The 13,486-nt window shown below is 42.3% G+C and overlaps 1 protein-coding gene across 1 annotated transcript in view; it reads left to right on the top strand.

The window, feature by feature from the left end:
- The window catches only part of LOC310957909 (protein unc-13 homolog A-like), a gene marked incomplete at both ends in the record, with an annotated part of 31,688 nt that extends 22,551 nt beyond the window's left edge, over positions 1 to 9,137 (top strand). Inside the window, 18 exons of the mRNA XM_083928651.1 lie at positions 22 to 156; positions 251 to 378; positions 934 to 1,019; positions 1,162 to 1,288; positions 1,386 to 1,482; positions 2,968 to 3,111; positions 3,234 to 3,311; positions 3,801 to 3,878; positions 3,955 to 4,043; positions 4,136 to 4,279; positions 4,632 to 4,755; positions 5,426 to 5,482; positions 5,573 to 5,653; positions 6,522 to 6,669; positions 7,054 to 7,110; positions 7,788 to 7,874; positions 7,959 to 8,115; positions 8,849 to 9,137. Of these exons, the coding sequence (XP_083784777.1) occupies positions 22 to 156; positions 251 to 378; positions 934 to 1,019; positions 1,162 to 1,288; positions 1,386 to 1,482; positions 2,968 to 3,111; positions 3,234 to 3,311; positions 3,801 to 3,878; positions 3,955 to 4,043; positions 4,136 to 4,279; positions 4,632 to 4,755; positions 5,426 to 5,482; positions 5,573 to 5,653; positions 6,522 to 6,669; positions 7,054 to 7,110; positions 7,788 to 7,874; positions 7,959 to 8,115; positions 8,849 to 9,137 (2,106 nt within the window). The remainder of the gene's footprint in view (positions 1 to 21; positions 157 to 250; positions 379 to 933; positions 1,020 to 1,161; positions 1,289 to 1,385; positions 1,483 to 2,967; positions 3,112 to 3,233; positions 3,312 to 3,800; positions 3,879 to 3,954; positions 4,044 to 4,135; positions 4,280 to 4,631; positions 4,756 to 5,425; positions 5,483 to 5,572; positions 5,654 to 6,521; positions 6,670 to 7,053; positions 7,111 to 7,787; positions 7,875 to 7,958; positions 8,116 to 8,848) is intronic.
- Positions 9,138 to 13,486: the final 4,349 nt, after the last annotated feature.

Raw genomic sequence — 13,486 nt, 5'->3', positions numbered from 1 at the left:
TTGTGTAACATTTGCGTTCAGGTCCAGGAGTTGCAGAGTCCCCCCAGGGCGAGCCAGGTGGTGAAGGACTGCGTGAAAGCCTGTCTCAACTCCACCTACGAGTACATTTTCAACAACTGCCACGACCTCTACAACAGGGAATATCAGACCGACCCTGTAAGTCTGTGTGTGTGGCAAAAGTACTGTAGGTGTGTGTTCTCGATGGATGCAGCTGTTACAATATGAATCCATAACATCTTTCTGTGTCCAGTCAAAGGCAGTCCCTCCAGATGAGCAGGGTCCCAGCACCAAAAACCTGGACTTCTGGTCCAAACTCATCACCCTCATTGTGTCCATCATAGAGGAGGATAAAAACTCATACACTCCTTGCCTTAACCAGTGAGTTTCTGCTCATAACATTGACCTAATTCCTCAAATTATGCACACAGAGGCAGTGTTTAAATTGTCGAGGACAGTTTATGAAAAACTAAGGCTTTAGACAGCTATGTGGGATTTTGTTTAAAGAATAAAAGCAATAGAAAAGAACAGAATATGAGAAAGGGAGTGTGTCGACAGGCCAAACAGTCAAACAAACAGCCTTTGTTTGTTTGTTCTGTGTCCTGTCAGTTCTAAAATGGAAATAAAAGCAATTGCACTTATCTATATCTAACAATATCAAACCAAAAAAAAAATCAAAAGCATTAAACTGTTCAATATCAGCGTCATCTTTCTGTATTATCATGCTGTGTATGTGCACTGACGGTAAACCTTCTGACTGTGTGTATACAGTCAAGCCATTCCTGCACAACAGCTGGATAATAGTTTGTTGTTGATATAGAAATGCAAAATTTATACTGAGGAAACACTAATGGAGTTACCTAAAAGATAGGCTAAATAATAGATTACCATTATAGATACAGAGCTGGATTTAATCCTGAGTTCTGTCTCTTATAGGTTCCCCCAAGAACTGAACGTGGGCAAGATCAGCGCCGAGGTCATGTGGAATATGTTTGCACAAGATATGAAATACGCCATGGAGGGTAGGTGTTTGTTTGTGTGTGGTTGGGGAGAGGAGTCATTGGTTTGTGCCAGGAGTGTGGTTTTTGTATGTTAACTACAGTATATACGGGGAAGAGTGAAGTAGGACTTTTTCCTCATTCATTGTTTCTCTTCGATATTCAGAGCACGAGAAGAACCGCCTGTGTAAAAGCGCAGATTATATGAACTTGCACTTCAAGGTGAAGTGGCTCTACAACGAGTACTGCAAGGAGCTGTCCACTTTCCAGAAGCACGTACCTGAATATCCAGCGTAAGTGTCTTATAAACAGCATCAACAGCTTTTTTTTTTTTCTTTGACCACTGTGGCACAGAGACTCATGACGTCTCTGCTCGTTCTCACTCCGCAGCTGGTTTGAACCATTTGTCATCATGTGGTTGGACGAGAATGAAGAAGTGTCCCGAGATTTTCTACACGGAGCCCTGGAGAGGGACAAGAAAGACGGGGTAACTGCGTTCATCTGCATCTTTCATATGCAAAACTCTAGCCTATTAGCATGCTAACAGCCGTTGTCACAGAATATACCACAGTCTGTCGCCAACATTTCTGCAAGTGCTATAAAACACAACTTCTAAATAAAAACGACACCCAACAATTCCTAATTTTCTAATGTTTAGTTTTAGATGTTCAGTTTAAGTAGTTGTTTTTTGTTTGCTCTTGTTCTTATTTAAAGAACTATTCTTTTGCTATTTGGGGAAATAAATGTATTTACTTTGCAGGTGAGGGTTAGATGAGAAGATTCATACACCCACACATCTGTACAGTGTGAATCTACCATCAGCTACTGGCTAACTTAGCTTAGTATAAAAACAGGGGGGAAACAGTTGGCCGGGCTCTGTACAAAGGTAACAACATCTGCCTACCAGCCCCTCTAAAGTTCACGAAGTAACATGTTATTTCTTGTTTGTTGAATCCAAACAAAAAGTGTCAAAACAACACTGGTTTTACTGGTTTTACAAGTGGTGTCTGACTATTTCTTAGTAGAGTGCAATGACTTCCTGGAGTCGTTTTTTTGTGTTTTTGCTAAGATAAGCTAACAGGCTGCTGCTTCTTATTTACCAAGCAGACATAAGAGCTGTATCGATCTTCTTATTTAACTCTTGGATCAAAAGGAAACTAGCATATTTGGCAAAGTGTCCTTCAACATACAATACCTTTCTACACTAAAGTTGTGCAGGAAAAATGCAGAGAAAGGAGTTTCGAAATGGGCGGTCATGTGAGACTAAAGTTTGACTAAAATTAAGTCAGTATGAGAGCTTCAATTTCACCTCCCACCTGCAGCATCTTTCCCAAAAATGTATTCATGCGTTTCTCATGCAAATTCAGGCGGTTCGCACCATCTCTCCTGACTCAGCACATTCCAGGCTGAGAAGAGCGTGCTGAAGGCCTCAAGGCAATCAATACTGACTCAATACCAAAGGCAAATGGAAAGAAAAAAAAACTTCACTGCAGAGAAGTGCAGATGCTACAGCATAAGTTGATGCACACACACACACACATATACACACGCAGCAAAGAAGGTCGATTCAGAGCAGCTGAAGATTCTCAGCTCATATGTCAGGACTCCTTTGGGCCCAATTACTGTCGCCAGAGGCAGCTTCTGCATTACTGTGTCAGCGAAAACAGCGGTCCCAAGGCCCAATCACACGCCCTAAAACTATTCGCTAATGGTCGGGCCCTGGTCCTCATCATAACCCCCTGATCGCCTCCATCACTCTCATCCATGCGCTTTCAGAGGAATCACCCAATAAATCTTGCAGCTGAAGATGGTCCGTTTCATTGTCCATGATGTGTAACAGTGCTGTTAAGTTCTCCCAAGGAAGTTCCTTGAGGGAATCCAGCTGCTCATTTTTCAGCGATGGTCTCACATCACCACGCTGCAGCTTCTTACACCCCCCCCCCCCCCCTCCCTCTTTCTTCTCGTTCTGCAGTTCCAGGTCACATCAGAGCACGCTCTGTTCTCCTGCTCGGTGGTGGACGTGTTCTCTCAGCTCAATCAGAGCTTTGAAATCATCCGCAAACTGGAGTGTCCCGACCCTCAGATCGTCGGCAACTACATGAAGAGATTCGCCAAGGTGACCATCACCTGCTAATGCTCTCGCAGAATGTGTTCACCTGAATAGTCGCTCTTAATGCGATATATTTTTCTCACTGTTAATGTGCTCTAATTCTGCTATTTGTGTTCTTGTCCACTTAGACTATTGGTAATGTCCTGCTGTCTTACGCTGACATCATTGCAAAGGACTTTCCAAATCATGTCAAAAAGGAGAAAGTGGTAGGTGTCAAAGTTGTTTTAAAGTAGACATAATAGTGTGTAAAAAGTTTGGCACAGCAAGATGCCAGATTAATATCTGTGTCAGTGGAACAAACAGCAATAACGGATTTGATAGTTTAATTTGAACTCCATCAACAGCCCCGGTGTATGTGGTCAGCTTGATTAATTCTAGCTCAATAAACTGCTCGTCAGTGTTATAGCCGTGCCCAGGTTGCAGTGTTTGGAAGTGAATTAGAGCTGTGTAATTAGCTGAATGTGGTGAAGGCTCCGGGAAAAGTGGGCTGCTCTCCCAGAGAGACCAGGAACCCCCAGAGGAGCAGTAATTACTGAAAACTCTCCTGCCCTGTATCACCAAGAGTTCTTTTAGCCAAAGAAGCAATAAAAAAAGTTAGGACGACTAACTGTGATTGATTACAATAAAATGCTGGGTGCAGATTGAGGAAAGGGAGAGAGAACTGATTTTTCTCTTTCTTACTTTCTTTCTTTCAGCCATGTATCATCATCAATAACATCCAGCAGCTCAGAGTTCAGTTGGAGAAGATGTTTGAGGCCATGGGAGGCAAAGATGTGAGTTTCCATACATGTTGTTGTTGTTGTGATTGTGACGTGGCTCTTGTATTCATTCATTCGTGTTGTCCTCCAGCTCAATTTGGAGGCCAGTGACTTCCTGAAGGAGCTGCAGAACAAACTCAACAGCGTCATGGACGACCTCAGCCGCATCTTTGCTGTCAGGTGGGCGTTTCTATTTGATAGACGCTGGAACAAGTCTCTCCAGCTGCTTTTAAGTCTGTTTTATGTGTTGTTCTTTTTGTGTCGTGATGCAGTTTCCAGCCACAGATCGAGGACAACGTGAGGCAAATGGGAGACATCCTAGCCCAGGTGAAAGGTCAAACCGTCCCGGCCAATGGTAGCGTGGTTCAGGAGGCCGACAACGTCCTGCAGCCCATCATGGACTTCCTGGACAGCAAGTAAGTACGGTTGAATATCGAAAATCCGTATGTTGAGTAACTGACTGACGTGCCAAAAATATGCATTAATGTTTGGTCAGATTCTTAGTTTTGGTTAGTCTTTCTTTGATTTTTAATTTAGAAAATCATGAAATGTTGCTGATTTTAAGGCAAAGTTCCTGAAGGGCAGCAAATTATTTTAGAACATTTATTTTCCTCAAACAAAGCAGCTGAAAAAAGTTTCGATACTGGCTCTAAACTCTTATTCTAAACAGAAAAAACAACTCTCACAGGTTAAGTTTCTGTGTGTACCTTTTATGAATGAACAGCCAACACATATAAACATGTGAAAATGTGTGTTTTTGTCTTATAGCCTGTCGCTGTTTGCTAAGATCTGTGAGAAGACCGTCCTGAAGAGAGTGCTGAAGGAGCTGTGGAAACTAGTGATGAACACAATGGAAAAAACAATTGTGCTTCCAACACTCACAGACCAGTCGGTATGTAACATAAGATTCACTCCAATTTTCTTCACCTTTTTCTTCTTCTCTGCTTCTGAATTTCAGCGCTTTTCATTGCTTTGTCCAGAGTGATTGTACATTAACCCATCTCTCCTGCCATTACCCCATTCTCTCTCCCTTCCTTCCTTTCTTAGGTTATTGTAAGTATGTGTGTGTGTGTGTGTGTGTGTGTGTGTGTGTGTGTGTGTGTGTGTGTGTGTGTGTGTGTGTGTGTGTGTGTGTGTGTGTGTGTGTGTGTGTGTGTGTGTGTGTGTGTGTGTGTGTGTGTGTGTGCAGCCTCTCTTAGCATGAACACTGTATTTGTGGGAGGAGCCTTAACACCACCCTGTGTAGCCTTTGTTTGTTTTTTTGTTTTTTTTACAATTCTTTTTCCTTCTCTGTGGATGTCAGTGCATCAAACCTGATTTAAATGGTTGCACAGTGCACCAGACGCAACATTTCCTTCCCATGCGTCCTTGCAATACTGACTGACTGAACACCAAAGCACTCAAACCTTCTGTCTCTCCCAACATGTGAACGTTTATTTAAAAGTATGAAATCTTGTAGTTTTTACCTCCTGAATTCACCTCTCACTCACCTGCATCCCTCTCAAACACCACCCTCTTGTTTTCTCTCCTCACTCGTCTGTCTGTCTGTCTCTCCACGACAGGGCACTCAGATGATCTTCAACGCCGCAAAGGAGTTGGGCCAGCTTTCCAAGCTCAAGGTGATGAAAAACACAACAAATGTATGAAGAATATAGACATTTTTATCAGTAACCGTATAGACTGACCGCTTTGTTTGATCTGCTCTGCAGGAACACATGGGGCGAGAGGAGGCCAAAGCTCTAAGTCCTAAACAGTGTGCCGTAATAGAGCTGGCGCTGGACACTATTAAGGTATTGTATGCTGCGTCACATAAACAGAACAGCTAGCAAGGAAATCCATGCTCTATTGAAATGTTAAATGTAAAATTGCAGATAAGAAAGATGAGATAAATAAAGTGAATTCCCTTTAATACCAATTCGACACAATGCATTATGCCCCGGTTTTAAGTTTGAAAGATTCAATATTTTAGTTTGGTCTGTGTTTGCTCAACATGAAGAAATACTAAAAGAGCAGAGACTTTGTGTCTACGGGTTCAATATCAGGGAAAATGTGATGCTCTTCAATCCTACAGTGTTGTTTAGACTGATTCATGTTTGTTACAAAGCATCTGGAGCTTCAACTCACTGATGTCATTGAAGGTGACACATGACATGGCGTCATAGAGAATTAATACTCTATGGTGAAGACATAAAAACACACACATTCCTAAAAACACACCTTGACAAAGACATAGAATGTGAAGATAAAACACTAGAATAAATAGAATAATTTCACTGTATTGTACATTGTGTAGGTAAAGTGTAGCAGCATGGGTGGATGACAGTGGTTAGAGGTTGTTTTTTTTTCGCTTAAGTGCAAATTGCTTGAGAAAAAAACTGTCTCTGAATCTGGATATATGTTTTTTTTTTGCCGACCTGTATTTGTATAAATCAAATATATTATATGAATTATATTAATATTATTTTCAATTTCTAATCAAAACATGCAACTTTGAACACCATAAACATGTTTGGTGTACTTAAGTGCAGGTTTGAGTTGCCAAACCAGCTTCACATCACCTTTAGTCCATAGCTCCAGGGCTAACACTTCTGTCCCACTTGTACATTTCTGTCTTTCTGCCGTCTACAATACGTGTGCCATGTCCCATCTGTTACGCAGCAATACTTCCACGCCGGCGGTGTCGGCCTGAAGAAGACGTTCTTGGAAAAGAGTCCAGACCTGCAGTCTCTGCGCTACGCCTTGTCTCTGTACACCCAGGCCACAGACAAGCTCATCAGAAAGTTTGTCCTCTCACAGAGCGCTCAGGGTACGACTTCAAACAGCTACAACACACACACACACACACACACACACACACACACACACACACACGCACACACTGTCACGGCAGGCTCAAACAATTTCACACAAAAATGCTTTCAGTGACTCTCAAAGAGCTCTGCTGCTTGTTCTGACTGTTACTATGGCTAATGGAATTAAAATGGGATTATGAGATTAAATAGAATAACTTGCTTACACTGAAGAAAATGTTTAATACAATGCTTCAGGGAATTACAGTAGAAACACCAGCCAACACTGGTTTTCATTTTACACAATATAACTATAAATGCCCACAGATGGATTGATGGAAAGCTGTATATAACACTTTTTCCCCATCCTCTCATGCTGACTTTCTTCTGTCTCCTCTCAGTCCACGGAGGGAAAGGGCTCAGGTGCACGGCAAACGAAGACACGCCGCCAGAGAAAGGTACGTGTCAGCATTGTTAGCTTCAAATCTGCATGTCCCCCACAGCAACCTGCAGCAGCTTAGACTTGTGCTCAGACATCTGTGTGATCAAACTGTCAGAAACCAAAGCTAATCCAAGACAGTGAGCAAGTGTTAACCCTTGGTGCTCTGCTTCTTCTTGTGGTAGATGAAGCTTGTTATAAACGCAGAATGCACACAGAAAGATAATGTCCACGTCAGCTGACCGGGTGAGAGCTTGAGAGGGAAAGAACAAGTCGTTCACGGACTGTTTCAGCTGATGAAAATTGGCTTTTCTCTGCATTTCAGTTTCCTTTTTCCTTCAGTTTGAATAGAGAGTTGAGAATGAATTATCAGCCATTACTGTGTTACAGTTCTCCATTTCCTCAGCAATAGAGCTGGCACAAAAGATGCCTCACCCAGCCAAGTCCCGCTCATCTGATTATCACAGAGAAGTGTGTGCGTGTGTGTATGTGTGTGTGTGTGTGTGTGGTGTGTGCGTGAGTGCGTGTGTGCGTGTTGTTTTTGCATGTTTAAATTTAGTTCACAATCTGCTGATTCATCCCAAATCTTCAGGGCATACATCACAGCTTTGCTACATTGTGGAGAAAACACCTGTTATAGCCACCAGACAAATGGGTACAGAATGAGCTGAGTAAAAACTGAGTGTGTCTTTACAGCATCTGGAGTGGATGCAGTCGGCGAGGTGATCATGTGCGTGGACATTTTACCGCAACCTAATGGAGAGCACAAGATCAGTGTCAAAGGTAAACGAGCAGAGCAGACTGCACAAAATGTTCTTGTCTTCCCCTTCCCTTCCTTCATTAACTTGACCTCCATTCATCCCCCAGTGGTGGCTGCTAATGACCTGAAATGGAAGGCGCAGGGCTTCAGGCCCTTCGTGGAGGTCTACATCATTGGCCCTCACCTCAGTGACAAGAAGAGGAAATTTGCCACCAAGTCCAAGAACAACAGCTGGTCACCCAAGTTCAGCGAGAGCTTCCAGTTGTGAGTATCACCCATACGATTTGATCGTCTTTCTTCTTAATTTTTCCCTTGTTTTGTTGAACATCAGGACAACATGAAACACGACATACGTACAAGCCCATTATAATATTAGAAATGTTGAAAAACAAGCAATACCATAAAGTAATACAGAGAAGACAGTTAGATAAAAACATATGTTAAGCTACCTTGAAGAAATTCTTACCTTTCTTGCTTATAATTTAATACCTATAATAATACCTGTCAAAGTGGAACATCCTACTAGAGAATTCAGAGGAGATCGACAGACCCTGAATTCACTAGTAGGAGGTTCATTTTGACAGGCATTCCAGTGCACTTTGCCTAGTTAGAGGTCCAAAACTTCAGACTTTCCATGGCACTTGAATGCAGCATGAGCAGCGACGGCTGACAGGCAGGAAGCTCTTCAAATAATTTTGTCCGGAAAGAATAAAATGATTGGTCAGACTTTTATCAGACACATATGAGAGTTGAATATTGATGAGTTTCAACACCTGGTGGGTTTCTTTTACATTTTAGTGTACCTTACACTTATAAGGAGCATTTTAAGAATACAAAAGGAAAGTGTAAAAATGCCAGAAAGGTAAGAATAGCTTTAAGTTGACTTAAATGTACTGGAAGAGTTTGAAATGCTTTATTCTTGGGTATTAGTAAAAATACACTTAATGAATCATACAGACGTGAAGTAAAACATGGATACAATTATGTCTTGTTTCAGCTCCTTGGGCACTGAGGTGGGTCCAGAGAGCTACGAGCTGCAGGTCTGTGTGAAGGACTACTGCTTCGCCAGAGAGGACCGTACCGTGGGCATGGCTGTGGTGCAGGTGAAGGACATAGCCAGTAAGGGCAGCGTCACCTGCTGGATGCCACTGGGCAGACGCGTCCACATGGACGAGACAGGCCTGACGGTGCTGCGCATCCTCTCTCAGCGCAACAACGACGACGTGGCGAAAGAGTTCGTCAAGCTCAAGTCGGACCAGCGCTCGGCTGAGGAGGGTCGCAGCTGAGGGGGGGGGGGGGAGCAGAGAGAGCGAGGACACGCGTGTGCACAAAAACACCAGAGACATTATTCTGCGCACATACACCTACATAGATAGACAACCATGTGCAATACACAAGCACACACATGAAAACGCTCTATTGTACATATATCTGCATAAATTATGCAACATTTACATTGCAATGGTATCAATGCAAACATGGAGGAATACGTTTATAAACATTCATATTTACTTTTGAATAATTCCACAGCTCAACTCAAAGCTCTCAGTTTAGGGTGAGCATCACATTAGCAAGCTTGTCAACCCCTCACTCAATCTTTCCCGTGACACATCACACCTTTTATATGCTGTACATTTAGATGTGATATAATGCAACACAGAACAACTAAACCATGTGAATAGTTTGAGGACGACCACTTTGCACTTTTGCTTCTCTGTGTCTTCAGAAGAGCAGTCCTTGCCTAGCTGTCCGTCCGTCCGTCCGCTTGTCTGCCTGCCTGTGTGTCGTTCTTCCGGTCTGTCAGTCCTACCCCCACCCCACCCCTCTCCCCTCCTTGTCGTTTGCTGCGTAGTCTTCCCACGGTGTGATGTGTTGTGTAGGTTAGAGTTCAGGCAAAGCCCTAAGCTCAGCTCCCTTTTTTTTGCCCCAATAATCCACATAAAGAAAAGAAAAAACCACTGACCTTAGATCAGTCTCCCGGGTCAACGTCACCACTAGCCTGTCCTGTAATGTAGGCCTAATAAACGTCCTGCATGTTGACCCCAGGAACACTGTGATTCACTTTGCTGTAACCACGGCAACCCCACCCACATAAAAGATGGGTGCCACCAATATTTTACCTGTGTGAGCATGGTGCATAATATAACCCTGGTACGATATGGTTTTATAATTACGAACCGGATTAGCGTCAATAGCACGGAGAAAACACACCGACAGTGGAAACGTTCTGCGCCTGATAGTGACGTGTTGGTAGAGACGAAGGTTGTGGCCACAATGTGCTTTTTTCTTTTTCTTCTTCTTTTCTTGCTTCACATCACGACAAACAGAGCAATACCCCAGTGACACATCCACACCCCCTAGAGTGCACATTAACTCCAAAAAAGGGCTACAGGATCATGGACTGGGATGTCAGTTTACGCACTAATACATACTGCCCTCACATCTGTTGGCAAATTGACCACAAGGTCCCCCCTCCCTCGTGCCCCCTTGACTACCTGCTCTGCCATAGAAAACCCCGCCACACTGCAGACACGCTCTGAAAAAGTCAGAAGGTCTTTCATGAAGCCCAAAGGACACGCCATGCTGAAGGACTCTCTCCTCCTGATTGCCTGCACACAAAAAACATCTCTTTAAGGCAATAGTGGTTTGTTTGTATGTTCACTGAACCTCGTGGTTTTACCAAAAAACAAACCCACCTGTGAACACTGCTGTGTCTTTTTGTTATCGTGTGCGTGTGTGTGTGTGTGCGTGTGTGTGTGTGTGTGTGTGTGTGTGTGTGTGTGTGTGTGTGTGTGTGTGTGTGTGTGTGTGTGTGTGTGTGTGTGTGTGTGTGTGTGTGTGTGTGTGTGTGTGTGTGTGTGTGTGTGTGTGTGTGTGTGTGTGTGTGTGTGTGTGTGAGTGTGTGTGGGCTGATTGTCACACCTGGGCTAAGAAAATGAGCTCTGAGATTGTGAGCAATATATTGTATCTACATACCCTAAATGTATGCGCTGTCAATAGAAATACAGGAGCACCAACTGCAATATCCAGATCCAAGGAATGGGAAAATTCAATTTTATTTATGGACTCATTCCTGTTGGAAGTGTGTAAGCTTTTTCTCATGTTTTTAATGAGAAGGAAAGTGTTTTGTCCTTTAATTCCTACTTGCCTTTAGGGCTAAATTTGCACGAACCAGAGCTCTATTTATTTATTTATTCTCAAAGAAAGAAGCCATCGGGAGTCACCGCCAAGCAATTATGTGGTTTTAGTTTCAGTCTTGTCACACAATGAACCCCTTTACCTTTCACTGCAAAAAGGTGAGCAAACTCTCACAGTCATAGTCCGGCTCGTCTTGTAGTCTCTTTGTGGAACTTAATGTCAGTGACAGTGAGGTTTTCCTGTCGCCGTGTGGAGCTACACCAGACTGGCCTGTCACATGTTGTCTTTACTGAATACTGTTGAATTCTACCAAAAACAAAGCTCCTGAATGTTATTTATCTTCAGCAGAGCCTTCTCTCTACTATCATAGGGAAAGTTAAATCCAAAACCACGACTAGCTTGAAGACAACAACTCAATTTCACTTAAATAAAATAGATCATTTTGGTTGCACTGCCCTTTTTCAAAGGAGCTTTCCGCCCCATTTAACACACAGTGCAGTTACATTGTTTGTATGTGTTGAAAAGAAATCCCAGGGCTCAAGACAAAACTCAACATGTCAGTTTGTGGCTGGAAAAGCGACAAAAAAAAATCCAGTTTGGGGCTCGTTGGTTGCCTGCTTCATGTATGTACGCACACACACACACACCCCAATGCATACGCACACTTACAACACACACACACACACACACAGACCTCTGCTCAAGCACAAAAGGGCACATGTAAAGATGACACACATGCATGCATGCACGCCGCGCAACTTCGTGGAGACCAATGACGCCCACCCTGTGAATAGAATCAACTTACAATTGCATGATGGGAAACTTTATCGTGCCAGCACGTGTCTCTTTGATGTGACTTTTTTATTTTCCTTGTTTGTTTGTTTTATTTCCAAAGCTATGTAATGATACGTCATCAATGTTGTTGTTTTTTTCTTTTTCAAAACAGCTTGTGAATATGTCATCTGTAACCAATTTGAATGTAGTGTAAACACAGAACTCGCATGAGAGAATTATTTTCTACTAAGGATGTTTCTAATTTGTTTCTTATCATTACTGATTGTTCTTTAAGAGGATGAAGTGGAACTGGAATGCAGCCCGATTGTGATCTGCTTCCTATTAAAAGGACATTTGTGTCACAAATCCAAACGTGTGCCTTATTTTTCACCCTACGGTACCAGCACAATACGGGTTACAAAGCAGTAGGTCAGGAAAATCTGTAACTAAACTAAAGTGTTTCAACAGACAAAGACGCAAACCTTCAGCTGAAACAACCCGCTTCCACTTCAGTGAGTGGGTTCTCCATGTGACCTCTGACCTCTCTGTTTAGGGGGGAGGGGAGTATCACACAACACCACCACTTTACACAAGTTGAACCACATGTTTTAACTGGGGTGAAAAAAAAGCGGGTTCAATTAGTCTACACACAAAGAAAGAGATAATTGTAGGCAGAAATGTGTACAGTAACAGCTGCTGGGGACCCTACTTTTCATTTTGGGCTGCAACTAAGAGTTATTTTATGCTCTATGAAACATTTGGACTATAAAACTTTAGAAATGTCTTATAATTTCCCCAAAATATGTAGTTTAATATAACACAAGGAAAAGCAGTTGATCATAACACTTGACAAGACGGGACTTGGCCTTAAAAACGACTATAAAGATGAATGACTATTATTGGCCTGGCATCACCAGAGTAATCACAAATGCGTATTATCCGCCTGAACAAGAACAAATGAAACATGTTTGGCAGATTCGTCTGGTTTCCAAGTTTGAATATTGTCATTAATCTGCTGTGGGTTGTTTAATTTTTTCATTTCAGCTCTATTGCGGTTTATAAAATGTCAAACAGTGAAAGATTTCAGTCAGGAATTCCAAGAAAGCAGACTGACATCCTTACTCTGTTTTGTAAGAACAGCAGTCTGTAAGCATTTAACTCTTAAGGTATATACAAAAAAGAAAAGCAGCTAATCCTCATATTTTAGAAGCTTCAACTTGCTTGGAAAAGGACACTTTTGTTTGATAAAGGACTTAAAACATGCATTTACCATGTTCTAATCATTTCAGCTCTACTTCAAATACAATGCTTTTCTTCTAAAGCTACTAATCTATTTAACTGTTAGATCCACAGCCACCCAGTGTTCTACTGATTTTTCTAAAGAAGCAAGTGATGTCTGGTCTCAGATTTATAAACCAACTGCGGATTTCAGTCCCATTATTCACGTTTTAATCTGCTGCAGGTGTGTCTGTACTGCCACCATGTGGCGAGGACGCAGCTGCTCCAGACTGCTGCACATTTCCACTGTGAGCACAACAGAAACAAAGACACCAGACACAAGCTCTTATTTTACAGTAAAAAAATGAAACCAAAACAAGACTTTATTAAAGAAGCATAAAAAATAAAACTCTTGATACATTTCTCATAACCGTCAAGTCAGCTCAAATTATACGATTATACAATTTTTCCAGCTCACGGTTAAAAGGTCCATAAACTTTCAAAT

Source organism: Echiichthys vipera, assembly GCF_963691815.1.
Source record: "Echiichthys vipera genome assembly, chromosome: 15".
In the NCBI taxonomy this organism is placed as follows: domain Eukaryota; kingdom Metazoa; phylum Chordata; class Actinopteri; order Perciformes; family Trachinidae; genus Echiichthys; species Echiichthys vipera.
Note: the sequence above shows the minus strand (reverse complement) of the source record. Positions and strands in the feature narration are given on the sequence as shown.